At 43.1% G+C, this 17,017-nt stretch overlaps 1 protein-coding gene across 1 annotated transcript in view; it reads left to right on the top strand.

Annotated features, from left to right (window-relative positions):
- The window catches only part of LOC309568939 (receptor-type tyrosine-protein phosphatase H-like), a gene marked incomplete at its 5' end in the record, with an annotated part of 1,053,085 nt that overhangs the window by 557,248 nt on the left and 478,820 nt on the right, over window positions 1–17,017 (top strand). Inside the window, one exon of the mRNA XM_082274706.1 lies at window positions 9,590–9,712. Within this exon, the coding sequence (XP_082130832.1) occupies window positions 9,590–9,712 (123 nt within the window). The remainder of the gene's footprint in view (window positions 1–9,589; window positions 9,713–17,017) is intronic.

Raw genomic sequence — 17,017 nt, 5'->3', positions numbered from 1 at the left:
GAGTCTTCCTCTATGGATACGAGAATCCAAAATCTCCTTAATCTCATATTCTTCTCCGCCTTCAACTTGAACTGGAGGTGGAGGCAAGATGGTAGGCCTTATTCCTTAATTAGGAACATGGGGTTTCAGTAGCGACACATGGAAGATGGGATGGATCTTGAGATCTGCCGGTAAGGTGAGCTGTACTGCTGCTTTTCCAATAAGTTTCTTAATTGGGAAGGGTCCCAGAAATAAAGGTCCAAGCTTATTGCTAGGGATCTTTAATCTTAAATTTTTTGTCGATAGCCAAACGAGGTCCCCAATAGCATACTGAGGAGAAGGTCTTCTACAAAGGTCGTAGTACCTTTTTTGTTGACTATGAGCGTGTGATATAGTGGTATTAAGTAAACCCAGAGAGTCTTTTATTTGGGTAAGATAGTCTGAGGCTACTGGGTTACTTGATGGTAGGATGCGTGGTGGAAGAAGTGTGGGATGAAACCCATAGTTCAAGTAGAACGGACTTTGCTTAGTAGTACTGTGGGTTGCGTTGTTATAAGCAAATTCTGCCAGAGAGAGAAGATCCACCCAATCATCCTGTAGGTATGATGTGTAGCAACGCAGATATTGTTTTATACACTGGTTGACTCTTTCAGTCTGTCCGTTGGTCTGAGGGTGGTAGGGAGAAGTGAGCTTTCGCTCAATCCGTAATATTTGACAAAGAGCTTGCCAAAATTTGGAGATGAACTGTGAACCACGGTCGGATAAAAGAGTCTTTGGGATTCCGTGTAACTTGAACACATATTTCATCAGTAGTTCCGCTGTTTGTTTAGATGAAGGTAGTCTACGGATAGCGATGAAATGTGCCATCTTTGTCAGGTGGTCCACTGACACTAGAATGGTATTAAATCCTTTAGAAGGTGGTAGTTCTACTATAAAGTCTAAGGATACAACTTCCCATGGAACCTGGGGTATTGGTAGACTGCAGAGTAGACCAGATGGTTTTGTAGTGTCAATTTTGGACCTTGCGCAGATGTCACATGAAGAAACAAATTTTTGTACAGACGTCTTCATATCAGGCCACCAAAACTGCCTGGTAAGCAAATTAAGGGTTTTCGTCATACCCATATGTCCTGCCATGGGCACATCATGTGATAATTCCAAGATCTTGGTGCGCATAGTAGGGGGTATGTAGAGTTTGTCGTTGTAATAGAGGAAGCCTTCTGCATCAGTACTTAGTTGTGGTGGAGGTGAATCCAATCCTATACTGTGCAAAATCTCTTCCTTCAGGGAACGAACAGCACCAATAATACGTTCATAGGGTATTATAGGTATAGAAGGGATTTCGGCGCAGTTATCTTCGGTTAATCGTGATAGCGCATCCGCTTTTCTATTTTTGTCTGCAGGCGTGTAGGTCACTAAGAAGTTGAATCTTAGGAAGAATAATGACCATCGTACCTGCCGGTGGGAAAGAGTTTTGTTAGTCTGGAGGTATTGAAGGTTTTTATGATCTGTATATATGAGTATTGGTAACCGGGTACCCTCAAGTAGATGTCGCCAATTCTCCAGTGCCAGTTTTATGGCAAGTAACTCCTTTTCACCCACTGGGTAATTCACCTCTGGGCTGCTTAGTGATTTTGAAAAGAAAGCAACTGGGTGGAGTGGTGAAGTATTTGTTGGTCGTTGGGAGAGAACTGCTCCTACTGCCATATTTGACGCATCTACCTCCAGAATGTATTGGAGGGATGGGTCCGGATGGCGTAGTATGGGAGCAGAAGTAAAGCTTGATTTTAACAAGCAGAAAGCTCGATTTGCTTCTTCTGACCATTTGAATGGTTTCTTTATACTTGTCAGTTGTGTGAGAGGTCTCACAATAGCAGAAAAGTTCTTGATGAACTTCCTATAGAAGTTTGAAAATCCAAGGAATCGCTGTAATGCCTTACGAGTTGTTGGTATAGGCCAGTCCAGAATACAGGATATCTTGCTCATATCCATCTTAATTCCGGTTTTGGATATGATGTATCCTAGGAATAATATTTCATCTTTATGAAATAGGCATTTTTTTAATTTCACGTATAGATTGTGTGTGAGTAATCTGGATAACACAAGTCTTACATGTTTTATATGTTCAGACAGAGATCGAGAATAGATAAGTATATCGTCCAGATATACTACAACACAGACATCAAGTAAGTCTCTAAAGATGTTGTTTATGAACCTTTGGAAAGCTGCGGGAGCATTACACAACCCAAATGGCATCACAAGATATTCGAATAATCCGTATCTGGTTCTGAATGCTGTTTTCCACTCATCTCCGTCACGGATTCGGATTAGATTGTATGCCCCTTTCAGGTCTAATTTAGAGAAGTAAGTAGCCCCACGCACTTGTTCAATGAGTTCAGGGATGAGAGGTAAAGGATAGCGATCCTTTATCGTAATCGTATTTAATTGCCTATAATCGATAATAGGCCTAAGACTTGAATCCTTATTGCGGACAAAGAAAAGTCCTGCAGCTGTGGAAGAAGTAGAGGGTCTGATGAACCCTTTTGTCAAATTCTCATCCAAGTATTCCTTGAGATGAGAGAGTTCATCCTGTGAAAGAGGATAAACATGACCGAAAGGCAATTTGCTGTTAGGGAGTAGATCGATAGTGCAATCATAATCCCTATGGGGAGGCAACACTTGAGCATTTTTCTCAAGGAATACTTCGGACAGATCCTGATAGCATAGTGGTGCAATCTCATCTGACACCACAGACAGGATCTTTCCATAAGATGGGAGGTTACACGTAATCTCACAATAGTGAGAAGGGAAGGCCAAAGTCCGTCTTTCCCAATCTATGATTGGTTGATGTGTGTGTAACCAGGGGAGTCCCAAAATAATGGAAAAATGGGGTGAAGATAGTATATCAAAAGTGGTGGTCTCCACATGAGACTCGTTAGCAGTGACAAGGAGTGCTTGTGTCTGGTTGGTGATTGGACCAGAAGATAGTGGAATACCGTTAATGAAACTAACAGAAACAGGTTTAGGTTTTGAAATAATAGGTATTTTATTTAAGGTAACAAAACGTGTATCAATATAGTTTCCACAAGATCCGGTGTTGATCATAGCCTTGGTGGTAATCCTAGTCTGGTCCCACTGTAATGTTAAATGAACAAAAAGATAGGGGTTAGAAAAGGAAGTTGTTAATCCTCCTAGCAAGACATGTGAACACTCACCCTCTTTTTTGCGGACAAGGGGACGGACGCTTATCAAATGATCCGGGGATGCGCAGTACATGCAGAGGTTCCTGGATCTTCTTCTGGCTCGTTCAGTGGTTGATAAAGGTGGGCGTATGGTTCCTACCTCCATGGGAGTAGGGTCAACGGCCGAAATCTGAGAAGGACTAGACAATGGCATTCCCATTTTCTCAGCCTTTCTTTCACGCAGTCGCCTGTCGATGTTGATACTGAGTTGTATTAAGGCATCCAAGGTGCCAGGTAAATCCGCTCGGGCGAGCTCGTCTTTAACAGCGTCAGACAACCCGAGTCTGAATTGAGTTCGCAGAGATGTATTATTCCACCCTGAATCAAGGGTCCATCTTTTGAACTCAGCTACAAAGTCTTCTACAGGTCTCCTTCCTTGTTTTAAAGCCCTCAATTGAATATCAGCAGTACTCTGCCTATTGGGGTCTTCATATAAACTAGCGAGTTCCGCTAGGAATAAAGAATAGGAGTTGAGAAGCTGATCATTTTTCTCAAAGAGAGAGTCTGCCCAGGCCCGTGGATCACCCGTTAAGTATGAGATAACGGTACAGACTTTAATTTGATCAGTAGGGTATGTACGAGGTTTTAACAAAAAAAGCAATTGACATGCGTTTTTGAATTCACGAAATTTTTTCCGATCACCTGTAAACACTAGAGGAGGGTTTATTTTAGGTTCAGGGGGCTGAGCAGCAGTAAGCCGTGAAAGACGGGTTACCTGCTGTGTCAGAGTCTGGTTTTCTTCTTTTACTTCAGTAAGAGCAAGTATTAATGCATTTACTTGTTGTGTTAATTGTGTCACTTGAGTGGGTAATTCTGCTGAATCCATTTTTTAGGTTCGTTCAATCTGTAACGCTCCTGCGTTTTTGTAGTAGGCTGGATTTGCAGCTGCAGAATCTCCACTCAGTAGTCATGTAGAGATGTGTTGAATAACCAAATCCAACTCTCCAGACTCATCACTGTGGGCCTGTCAGCTTCAACATACAGATATACACACTCAATAAGATGTTCCTGGAGTGAAAGGATGTATATGTTAGTATGAAGATGGTGTGCTGAAGGGACAGGTGTGAACAGTGACAGAGATGGTAAGCACTTGATAGAAATGTTCAGGAGAGTATTTAGATGGTATTAGGTAGAATGCAGATAGGTTAGTAATCGAGTATGGTAACAGGTGGTAAGGACAGCAGATGACAAATACAGGATAGACTTAACCCAGTGCAAGGATAGATGGTAGTAGACTCAAGAGCTAGCAATCTATGTAACAGTGCAGATGATAGAATTAGTATGCATAGATAGTAACAGTCCTTATGTGCAGAGGTAGATAGTGTAAGTAAGGTTTATGGAGCATTCCCCTGTGGGGTACTTATCACTAGTAAGGTTAGTAGTAGAGGGTCCAGTAGTGAGGGAGTGATCCGGTAGCGAGATACAGGGATCAGTAGCGAGGTTCCGGTCTGTTCCAAGTAGAAGAGAATAGCTGGAGGTTTCCGGTAGCAAGACAAGCTTGTAAGCATGTAGTCTCATAGGCAGGTTGAACAAACAATGTGAGTGAGAACGCCGGCGGTTGAAATAGCTGCTCTGCGGCGCTCGGCGATGACGTCATCCGTCTTAAAGGTGTATGCGTACCACCTAATTAGAAAGGTGGGACGCATATTGGTAGAAAATGGAAATAAAGGGTACCAGAGGTACCAGAATCTTACAAACAGGCAGCACCCTCAAATCTTCAGAAGTATGAGATGAACCCCAAAAACTTGGAAAGGTGGATCTCACACGTACCAACACAGACTATCCCGCAATTTAACTGATCCCCAAAGGTTTTTATTGAATAGCGGAGTAGAAAATATGATCAAAAAAAGTGTATGTATCTCACACGTACAAAACCACACTAGGCCCCAATTACTATTGTTTGTACCCCTAAAAGGCTGGATGAGGAGTAGGAGGAGTATGGAACAGGCAGCACCCTCAAATCTTCAGAAGTATGAGATGAACCCCAAAAACCCCAAATATCATTCAGCTCTGCTGCAGGCCACAATTTAATTTTTTTTTAACCCAAGGCTGTATATTGAATAGTGGAATAGAAAAAAAGTGTATGATTTTTGAAACCACTCAATAGCACATGTGAACTGAACACAGCAGTGTATGATCAGTCACTCAGCACAGCACAGCTGAAGGAAAAATGCTGCATACAGTGCCTGATAGAAAAATACTTTTCTCCCTCCTCCTCAGTGGGCAAAAAAGATTGTGTTCACTGCACCCAAAAAGATTGTGTTCACTGCACCCCAAAAAGATTGTGTTCACTGCACCCCAAAAAAATTGTGTTCACTGCACCTCAAAAGATTGTGTTCACTGCACCCCAAAAAGATTGTGTTCACTGCAGCCCACACACAGCAAATGGATGTGGACCACCTGCCTATCTCCTATCCCACACCACACAGCAATATCGATTGTAGTTTGCAGAACACACTGTCTGACCCTAAAAATCAGCAGACTCTGTCCCTAAAAGGATTGATAAGATCGTAGATCGGGTGACTGCAACCCCCCCCCCCCCCCCACACAGCAATATCGATTGTAGTTTGTAGAACACACTGTCTGACCCTAAAAATCAGCAGACTCTGTCCCTAAAAGGATTGATAAGATCGTAGATCGGGTGACTGCAAACCCCCCCCCCCCCACACAGCAATATCGATTGTAGTTTGTAGAACACACTGAACCTAAAAATCAGCAGACTCTCTCCCTAAAAGGATTGATAAGATCGTAGATCGGTCACTGCAAACCCCACCCCACACAGCAATATCGATTGTAGTTTGTAGAACACACTGACCCTAAAAATCAGCAGACTCTCTCCCTAAAATGCCTACAACTCGCCCTGCCTAACACACTCCGACCTGTCCCTCAATTCTATCCGGACACAAATGTTTTTTTTTTCCTGTCTGTCCCTAATCAGCAGCCAGCACGTTGATGTGTGCTCTCTCCCTGAACTAAACAGCAGAATGACGCCACAGCGGCGCTGCCTCGAACTTATAAAGACTTGGTCACATGCTTCAGACGGCCAATCACAGCTACTGATACATTTGTAGGCATGGCTGGGATGGCTTAGGCACACCAGTTAAACGCTTGTTGATTGGCTGTTGAAAGCCCGCCATGAAAAGCGCACCAAAGCATGCAAAACCCGGAAATAAAACGACCGAACACGGATTTTTACCCGAATATACAGTAAAGTTTTCGGGTCCGTGTTCGGGTAACAAAAATCCAATTATTCGGTACGAACACGAATAATACAGTCCGTGTTTGCACAACCCTAAATGTGATGCATATTTTAGAAGTTATGAAAATGTTGCTTTTGGTCTGAGGTGGCTTTGCATTCACCTATTGTCGGGTGTGCTAAGTATTCCTGTTCCGTTCTTATATGCTAATGACCAGACTTGTATAAAGTACTCGAAATTTCTACTTGAGTAAAAGTACAAGTGCTCGATCAAAAAATTACTTGAGTAGAAGTGGAAGTGCTTGCAGAAAAAGTTACTTAAGTAGAAGTACTAAAGTATTCAACATTTTTTTTACTTAAGTATTGCAAGTAGTTTTTTCAAAAAAATTGCTACTTAAGTACTAAAAGTAAAAAGTACCAGTAGTTTTGAAAAAAAAATTCTACTCAAGTACTGAAAGTAGAAGTACAAGTACTGTGTTATGTAGTTCTTAAAGAAATAAGTCAAAAGTTTGAACATCATATTGTTTTTATTATTTCAAATGATTTATTCAAATGATTAACCTGTGTTTGTTAGTAGTTTCTTGATGCACTTTAAGCGCTGTAGCACCATTTATTTGTTTGTTTCATATTTTCTTTTTATTGGAAAGATTTGGTATAGCAGCTTTTATTATACACAGCCTTTATTTTCGTATGCGCTGATTTACAAATGACATTATACGCATTTTTTTGAGCTTTATGCAACCTGCCATCTACTGTTCTGGCAGTGGTAATTTTTTTAAAAGTAACGAGTAACTATGCAGCACAAAAAAAAAATACTTGAGTAGAAGTATAGAAATCATCGAAAAAATGTAGTGAAGTAAAAGTAGAAGTAGGAGAAAAAAATTCTACTCTAGGAAAGTACAGATACCGCATTTCGGTACTTAAGTACAGTACTTAAGTAGTTCTACTTCGTTACTATACATCTCTGCTAATGACCTTGCATTGTTCTGGCCAGGTGGCTAGATAATTAGTTTAGTGTTATTTTGTGCCTGTTTACAAATCTATCTGCATATGCTAATGCAATGAGACTCACATTACCTGATAGTGTATATAATGTGTTTGTGTGGATTTAATAAACAGTTCTAAGTCAGACCACTGCTTGAACCTCACACTGAGCCTTGTCTCGTTCTTGGGGGGATTCACTGTATGCTGTTGGAGACTGATTGCTAGGAGTGTAAGCTGATGTATGCTTTTCCTGTTCGTCTGCTAGCAGCTATTCGTGAGGTTCCAGGTTGGAGTGCTATTTTGTATCCAGTTCGGGAGTTTGGTGTCCTGCAAGTAGCTGTGCCTGTCTCTCAGAAAGGGGCATATCGCCTAAACGGATTTTAACCCCTTTTCTGCTGAAACGGTCCGTTACAGTCACTGTTTCCTAAGTTGCCCCGTATTTCTATATCCGTGAGCAGGTCTGTATCATCCATTTTTCATCCTTTTTTCGTCAGTTGTCATCCGTTTTTCATCCGTTTTTTGTCAGTTGTCATCCCTTTTTCATCCGTTTTTTGTCAGTTGTCATCCCTTTTTCATCCGTTTTTCGTCAGTTGTTATCTGTTTTTCATCCGTTGTCATCCGTTTTTTATCCGTTGTCATCCATTTTTTGTCCGATCCCTTTTTTTGACGGATGAAAAATAGGGCATTCGTCTGTTCAAAAAAAACGGACATTGACAGAAGCGGATGAAAACATATGTTAATGGATGATCATCCGTTCTCATCCATTTTTACATAGAGATACATTGATGTCCGTTTTTCATCCGTCAACAGATGGAGGAAAAACGGACAAACGGACAGCATGTGTGAAAGGGGCCTTAGAGTGGCCTTTTATTGTGGCCAGCCTAAGGCCCACTTGTGCAAAAATCATGCTGTCTAATCAGCATCTTGATATGCCACAACTGTGAGGTGGATGGATTATCTCGGCAAAGGAGAACTGCTCACTAACACAGATTTAGACAGATTTGTGAACAATATTTGAGAGAAATAGGCTTCTGTGTACATACAAAAAGTCATAGATCTTTGAGTTCAGCTCATGAAAAAGGGGGGCAAAAACCAAATAGTTGTGTTTATAATTTTATTCAGTGTATACAAATATATATATATATATATATATATATATATATCATATACAATTGTGACACAAGTCATATTGTAATTGAATGCTATTAAAAATTACTTTTCCTTTTCAATCTGCAGCTCTGTAATTTTCTGTAAAATGCAATGCAATATGTTTCCCTGGACGTGTTCTGTACACAGAATGTGTACAGAAGAACCCACCAAAACATAATTTCCTGCTTGTGTGATTGGCTCACTGGTTTCCCCAGAAGTCTGCACTAAGATACAAGATTTTGGCATCCCTGCCACAAAAAATTTAATTTTTGGTAATATATTCCCAATAGGAATCATGTCTAAAGGGATGCAGACCCTGCAATTTCCTCATTAGAGACCTGCAGGTGCAGCAGCTGGTTGATGATTATGACACTACTCCCATTAGATTCACTTACCACCAGCCTCATTGGGACCTTCAAACCGAATATCAACAAAGACTTCTTGCACCAACATCAGCTTGAAGCATGTATTGTTCCTGCACTAGGGATATATGTCTGTGCTGCTGTTTTTAAATATGTTGGTGAATACATGAGGGATTTTTTTTCTTGTCTACGTATCCCTCATTTATACACTGTATTCTTTTATATACTTTAATAAATTGTTCAATTTTAAGTGGTTGTTTTCCTGGTTTTTCTTCTCCCAACTGGCCATAAAACCCTTACTTTCTCTGTACTTTGTCTTTGTAACAAAAGGTTGGAATCTACAACAAAGTTTGTTAAAACCCTTGTAATGTACATAGATCACCCAGGGGGATGTTTTTTTTTTTTCTCAACAAAAGTGGAGTCCACTGGAAATCAGATGCATGGTGGAAAAAGCACATCACCTCCTCAGTTTAGTAATTATTTGTTTGCTCCCACAAAAGAACATTTTACAGTATTAAGCCTTTTAATTATCGGATGGATTCATCATCAAATCCATTGCACGCATTTAGTTTAGAAAAGGGTGGAAGAAAAGATGTAGAGGGGGAGAAAATTGGTAAAATGCACTGATTTATTTATGAGGATGATTTTAGACCTTTTTTACATTTTTTATTTTGCAGGTAAAATGTGAACATTACTGGCCACTGGATTACACACCCTGTACTTACGGTGATATTACAGTTACTGTTACATCAGAAACTATCTTGCCTGAGTGGACAACTAGAGATTTCTCAGTTAAACATGTAAGTTCTTATTTGTGAGAAAGCTTATTTTTGCCATGTAGTGTGGGTTATGTCATAAGTATTAAACCCGAACTACAGTTAAATAAAGTATGCCCTGCTAATGTTTTGTTTCTATTTCACATAATATAGTTAGTAATAGTAAGCCTTAGAAAGTAACAGTATTTAGTCTCAAAATGCAGCCTGTTATCCCAAACACTATAACACTATAAGCGCCACACACTGTTTTGATATATTTTGCATTCCACATGTTCACATCCAGTATGTGTGAATTAGATCCAGGTTTCCCCATGTCCAATTTGCATGACAGGAGAGTGTGACCGGCCCTCAAGGGAGCCAGTTCACACAGGTCACAGGTGGCCGCAGCCATACTGCAGAAGGGTCCAGTGCGAGTTTGGGTCCGGTTCAGGTGTGAATTCAGGCAAAAATTAGGACCTGAACTGGTGAACAGACATGCACTCGACCCCAGGCATGAAGAGAGAAAATAACAATTAAGAACATTAAACCATAAGAGTTAAAGAACATTTAACACATTATAGGATACAAACATTTGACCAGCAGTGAAAGTATTATGAGGGAAACCTCAATACTGTGTACAAAGTGCATGGAAATTCCTGTGTGAATAGGGAAAGTAATGGGTGTTCGGCCAAGTGAACCTCCAGATGCTGTGTTAATTTAAACATTTAGAAGTGGTATCATTATCAAACCTTGGCTTTTCGGGCTTTCGAACAAAACACTTGAACATTTACCCATTTGGCGGGAGCCAAGTGTCACGTATAATAGTGGTATTACTAGTGCTATTACGACTAGAGTTGAGCGGACACCTGGATGTCCGTGTTCGGCGGGTTCGGCCGAACTTAAAAAAAAAAGTCCGGGTCTGTGCCCCGGACTTTTGCCGAACTTTTCCCGGACACCGAACCCCATTGAAGTCAATACCCGAACTTTCAGGCACTAAAATGGCTCTAAAACACCAATGTAAAGGGCTAGAGTGCTGCAAATGGAAGCAAAACGTAGTTAAGAGCATGGCAAGTGCTCTGCAAACAAATGTGGATAGGGAAATAACTTAAAACAACAAAAAAAAAAAAAAACAGAAAAATAAAACAATGTTCTTCATCTCTGAAGGACGAGGCCCATATGGAGTAGGAGGGAGGTTGAGGTGGTGGTGGATGTGGCGGTGTCTTAGGCGTGCGCACAGGGTGTGCCGGGTGTACCTGGGCACACCCTAATCACCTAGGGCACATAGCATTATCGCTCTGTTTGCCAGTGAGGAGATGGGAAAGATCTCCCTCGGACCTGCTCTGCTCTATTTCTCTTTGCCAGCAGGGAGAGTAATGTATCGGGGCCATGTACATGTAGGCAAACACATGCATGTGTATTTAAACTTTGGGGTGCACACCCTAATGCAATAGGCTGCGCACACCTATGGGCGGTGTAGGTGGAAGTGGCGGTGGAGGAGGACCAGGGCCGGATTAAGAGCATCATGGGCTTGGTGCTGAGGATTTTGAAGGGCCTTAAGGGCCGTGCCTTGGCATGCACCCAGAGGAGGAAGGGTGCAGCCATGCATGCCTAATTCAACATGGGATGCTGTCTCTGAAGCCCATAAACACATCCATGCATCGGCAACTGTCCCTCCTTGTCCGGCCTTCGTGCTGTGTGGGGAGGTTCCGAGGGAGCTGCCTGGGGAAGCGAGCATAGAAGCCAGACTTCTGTGTTTACAAGTGACAGAAGAGCGGTAACAGTGAATATGGCCAACCCGGGGCCTATATAAAGGCAGGGGCCTGGAGCTGCAGCTCCAATAGCCCCTACGTTAATCTGGCCCTGAGGAGGACAAGGTAGCCAACACTGCTTCTTTTCAGAAACTTTAAATGAGGGTACACCCCAAAAGAGTGAGAAAGAGCAAAAATAGAACAATGGCTGGGTAAGGTCGGTATCCATCGCTATTCTGCACAAGGTACGGAAAAGTCCCCTGGGATCCATGCCTGGTTCATTTTAATGAACGTGAGCTTGTCCACATTGTCTCTGGACAGGCGGCTGCGCTTGTCTGTGATAACGCCCCCAGCCGTGCTAAATACCCGTTCAGATAATACACTGGCTGCAGGGCACGCCAGCACCTTCAAGGCGTAAAGGGCAAGCTCAGGCCATGTGTCCAACTTGGAGACCCAGAAGTTGAAGGGGGCAGACCCCTCATTAAGTACGTCTAGGCGTGTGCACACATACTGCTCCACTATGTTCGTGAAATGTTGCCTCCTGCTAAGAGGTTCCATATGAGCTGCTGGTGCTGCTGTTTGTTGTGGCGTGCTGACAAAGCTTTTCCACATTTCGGCCAAGCTAACCCTGCCTTCTGAGGTGCTGGCGGTGCCCTGGTTGCGTTGGCGACCTCCTCCTCCTCCTCCTCTGCCTTGTGCTTCCACTGTGGCCCCGCTGTCAGGTGGGAATGCCAGCAGCATCGCGTCTACCAGCGTGCACTTGTACTCGCGCATCTTGCGATCGCGCTCCAGTGAGTGAATTAAGGACGGTACATTGTCCTTGTAACAGGGATCCAGCAGCGTGGCCACCCAGTAATCAACACAAGTTAGAATGTGGGCAACTCGGCGGTCGTTCTGGAGACACTGCAGCATGTAATTTTTTTTTTTCTCAAGAACTTCCACGCTAGAGAACTCCTTTGAGCTGACTTTGGTGCGCTCGTTCCCTTGCTGCATTGGGCAGTAGCAGGCGTAGTGTCTAGGGCACGGCCGCTCCGCTTCTGCACCCTGCTCCCTCTTCTGCTGTGCTGGTGGCTCTGTGCGACCACCGCCTCTTCGTTCATTCCATGTGGGGTCGAGGACCTCATCGTCCTCCACATCATCATCCACCCAGTCTTCACCCCTGCCCTCCTTGTCGGTCTCCACAATTCTGAACGCCGCAGCAGCTGGCACCTGCGTTTCGTCATCATCGGAGATGTGCTGCGATGGTCCTTGCATGTACTTATCTTGAGAAATAAGTGGTTGGGCATCCCTGCACTCAATCTCTTCCACTTCTGGGGCAGGGCTAGGTGGATGGGCCTGGGAAACCCTGCTGACAGAGTCCTCAAAAAGAAGAAGAGACTGCTGTATGGCTTGGGGCTCAGACTGCTTGCCTGATTTGCAAGGGGGTGAGGTGAAAGACGGTTGGACATCGGCTGCAGGTGCCAACTCTGACCTTTCTGCAGTAGACTGGGTGGGAGACAATGTGAAGGAACTGGAGGCACTGTCAGCAGCAAACCAATCTACTATCGCCTCTCTGTGTTCTGGCCTCATCACTTCTAGAGGCGTATGATGCCCTACCAAATACTGATGCAGGTTCTGTCGCCTACTAACACTTGAGGAAGGTGTTTCACTTGTGCGTGTAGCTGGCACAGATCGACCACGTCCTCTCCTTGCAACAGGAGCTCTACCAGCAGCACCACGACCCAGGCCACGGCCCCTATTTGACGGTCTCCTCATATTTCTGTCATTTAAGATCTTGCCCTAGAAAGGTGTTTATTGAATAGCGGAACAAAACAACAACAGTATCGCACGGGTGTATCTCACAGTCAAATATGCAAACTATGCCGCAATTTAATTTTTTTTACCCCAAAAGGGTGTTTATTAAATAGCGGAATAGAAAAACAGTATACAAATACAACGGGTGTATCTCACAGTTAAAGCGGTTGTAAACCCTAAAACATAAAAAAAAAAAAAACCTGCAAGACAAAGGCATAATGAGCTAGTATGCATCGCATACTAGCCCATTATGTGTAACTTACCTTAGAACGAAGCCCCGACACGGACCCCCGGACATCGCTGCGGGCGCTGCCATGATCCCTCGCCGTTTCTTCCGGGTTCGGCGGCTCCGGCGCGGTGATTGGCCAGAAGAGACGGCTCCGGCGCGATGATTGGCCGGAGCCGCGATGACGTGCGCATGCGCGCGGGAGTGATTTTTCCTGCAAGCTCCCGGCAAGTTAATTGAAGGTCCCCCCGGACCTTCAGAGCGCATGCGCCGCTCGCGCGAGCGGCTGCATGCACTGTAAATATCTCCTAAACCGGCACGGTTTAGGAGATATTATTTGTACCTGCAGGTAAGCCTTATTATAGGCTTACCTGTAGGTTAACGTGCCAAAAAGCGGGATACTACCGCTTTAAATATGCAAACTATGCCGCAATTAAATTTTTTTTACCCCAAAAGGGTGTATATTGAATAGCGGAATAGGATAAAAAACGGTGTATCTCACACGTACAAACACAGACTAGGCCTCGATTAAAATTTTTTGTACCCTAAAGGGAGGATGAGGAAGAGGAGTAGGAGGAGTTGGGAACAGGAGGCAAACTGAAGCGCCCTGCAATCCTTGGCGGGGGAAGGAGATGCGCCAAACAAATTTAAAAGGTGTATCTCACATGTACCGATATAGACTATGCCGTAATTTTATTTTTTTACACTCCAAAAGGGTGTATATTGAATAGCGGAATAGGAAAAATTTTATAATATGGTGTATCTCAAACGTACAAACACAGACTAGGCCCCGATTACAATTTTTGGTACCCTAAAGGCAGGATGAGGAAGAGGAGTAGGAGGAGTTGGGAACAGGAGGCAAACTGAAGCACCCTGCAATCCTTGGCGGGGGAAGGAGATGCGCCAAACAAATTTAAAAGGTGTATCTCACACGTACCGATACAGACTATGCCGTAATTTAATTTTTTACACTCCAAAATGGTGTATATTGAATAGCGGAATAGGAAAAATTTTATAATACGGTGTATCTCACACGTACAAACACAGACTAGGCTCCGATTACAATTTTTTGTACCCTAAAGACAGGATGAGGAAGAGGAGTAGGAGGAGTTGGGAACAGGAGGCAAACTGAAGCGTCCTGCAATCCTCGGTGGTAGAAGGAGATGCGCCAAAAAAATTTAAAAAGGTGTATCTCACATGTACCGATACAGACTATCCCGCAATTTAACTTTTTACACTCAAACAGGGTGTATATTGAATAGCAGAATAGGACAAATTTTACAAAACGGTGTATCTCACACGTACAAACACAAACTAGGCCCCGATTACAATTTTTTCTACCCTAAAGGCAGGATGAGGAGTAGGAGGAGTTCGGAACAGGCAGGAGGCAGACTGAAGCACCCTCAAATCCTCGGCAGTATGAGATGCGCCCAAAAAATTGGAAAGGTGTATCTCACACGTACCAACACGGACTATCACGCAATTTAATTGTTTATACCCAAAGGTTTTTATTGAATAGCGGAATAGAAAATATGATCAAAAAAAGTGTATGTATCTCACACGTACAAAACCACACTAGGCCCCAATTACTATTGTTTGTACCCCTAAAAGGCTGGATGAGGAGTAGGAGGAGTTTGGAACAGGCAGCACCCTCAAATCTTCAGAAGTATGAGATGAACCCCAAAAACTTGGAAAGGTGGATCTCACACGTACCAACACAGACTATCCCGCAATTTAATTGATACCCAAAGGTTTTTATTGAATAGCGGAATAGAAAATATGATCAAAAAAAGTGTATGTATCTCACACGTACAAAACCACACTAGGCCCCAATTACTATTGTTTGTATCCCTAAAAGGCTGGATGAGGAGTAGGAGGAGTTTGGAACAGGCAGCACCCTCAAATCTTCAGAAGTATGAGATGAACCCCAAAAACTTGGAAAGGTGGATCTCACACGTACCAACACAGACTATCCCGCAATTTAATTGATCCCCAAAGGTTTTTATTGAATAGCGGAATAGAAAATATGATCAAAAAAAGTGTATGTATCTCACACGTACAAAACCACACTAGGCCCCAATTACTATTGTTTGTACCCCTAAAAGGCTGGATGAGGAATAGGAGGAGTTTGGAACAGGCAGCTCCCTCAAATCTTCAGAAGTATGAGATGAACCCCAAAAACTTGGAAAGGTGGATCTCACACGTACCAACACAGACTATCCCGCAATTTAATTGATACCCAAAGGTTTTTATTGAATAGAGGAATAGAAAATATGATCAAAAAAAGTGTATGTATCTCACACGTACAAAACCACACTAGGCCCCAATTACTATTGTTTGTACCCCTAAAAGGCTGGATAAGGAGTAGGAGGAGTTTGGAACAGGCAGCACCCTCAAATCTTCAGAAGTATGAACCCCAAAAACCCCAAATATCATTCAGCTCTGCTGCAGGCCACAATTTAATTTTTTTTAACCCAAGGCTGTATATTGAATAGTGGAATAGAAAAAAGTGTATGCTTTTTGAAACCACTCAATAATAGCACATGTGAACTGAACACTGAACACAGCAGTGTATGATCAGAGTCAGCACAGCACAGCTGAAGGAAAAACGCTGCACACAGTGACTGATAGAAAAATACTTTTCTCCCTCCTCCTCAGTGGGCAAAAAAAATTGTGTTCACTGCACCCCACACACAGCAAAATCGATGTGGACCACTGACACCTGCCTATCTCCAGCCTCTCCCTAAATGGATTGATAAGATAGTAGATCGGTCACTGCAAACCGCTCCCACACAGCAAAATCGATCGTAGAAAACTGACCCTAAAAATCAGCAGCAGCCTCTCCCTAAAAGGATTGATAAGATCGTAGATCGGTCACTGCAAACCCCTCCCACCACTCACCAGCCACGGCTGCAAGCAGGACTCACAACAGCACCAGGACCTTTCACAAGGAACCAGCCCCATTTCTGGAAGCCCAGAGAAGACCAGATTCAGGATGAGTGACCATTCTCAACAACATTCAGAGGTGAGCTCTAATCATGATTCACAAGATGACACCAGGGAATTAGCCTATACTTGATACCACTTTAAAGGATATGCTCATATCCCTTAGAAGCATGCTACAATCTGACATGCTTTACTGCATGCAAAGATTTAACACTGAACTGACAGCAGTAGACAACAGAGTTTCACATGTTGAGAAAAAAATGGGAGAATTTGCTGACACTTTTAACAACTTAGTGGATGCGTATGAAGAATCAGATCCAATAATCAATGGCTCAGGGCCAAACTTGCAGACCTCGAGGATGGATGGAGAAGAAATAATATTATGATCCGTGGTACTCCAGAATCTGTCCACACGGGGGAGCTGCAGGCCTATGCTGAATGTCTTTTTTCCTCTCTCCTGCCAGATCTCTCAGCAACAGATTTGATTATTGATCAAATTCACCGCCTTCCAAAGACATCTTTCAATCATGCCCAAGCACCAAGAGATGTACTTCTCAGGATGCATTTTTTTTCATATTAAAGAACGCATTATGCAAAAGTCTCACAAAATGAAATCACTTCCTGAACCCTATGACA

The sequence above is a fragment of the Pelophylax lessonae genome (assembly GCF_965119305.1).
Source record: "Pelophylax lessonae genome assembly, chromosome: 12".
NCBI classification, from domain to species: domain Eukaryota; kingdom Metazoa; phylum Chordata; class Amphibia; order Anura; family Ranidae; genus Pelophylax; species Pelophylax lessonae.
The sequence above is the reverse complement of the archived record's forward strand: the minus strand, read 5'-3'. Positions and strand labels throughout refer to the sequence as shown.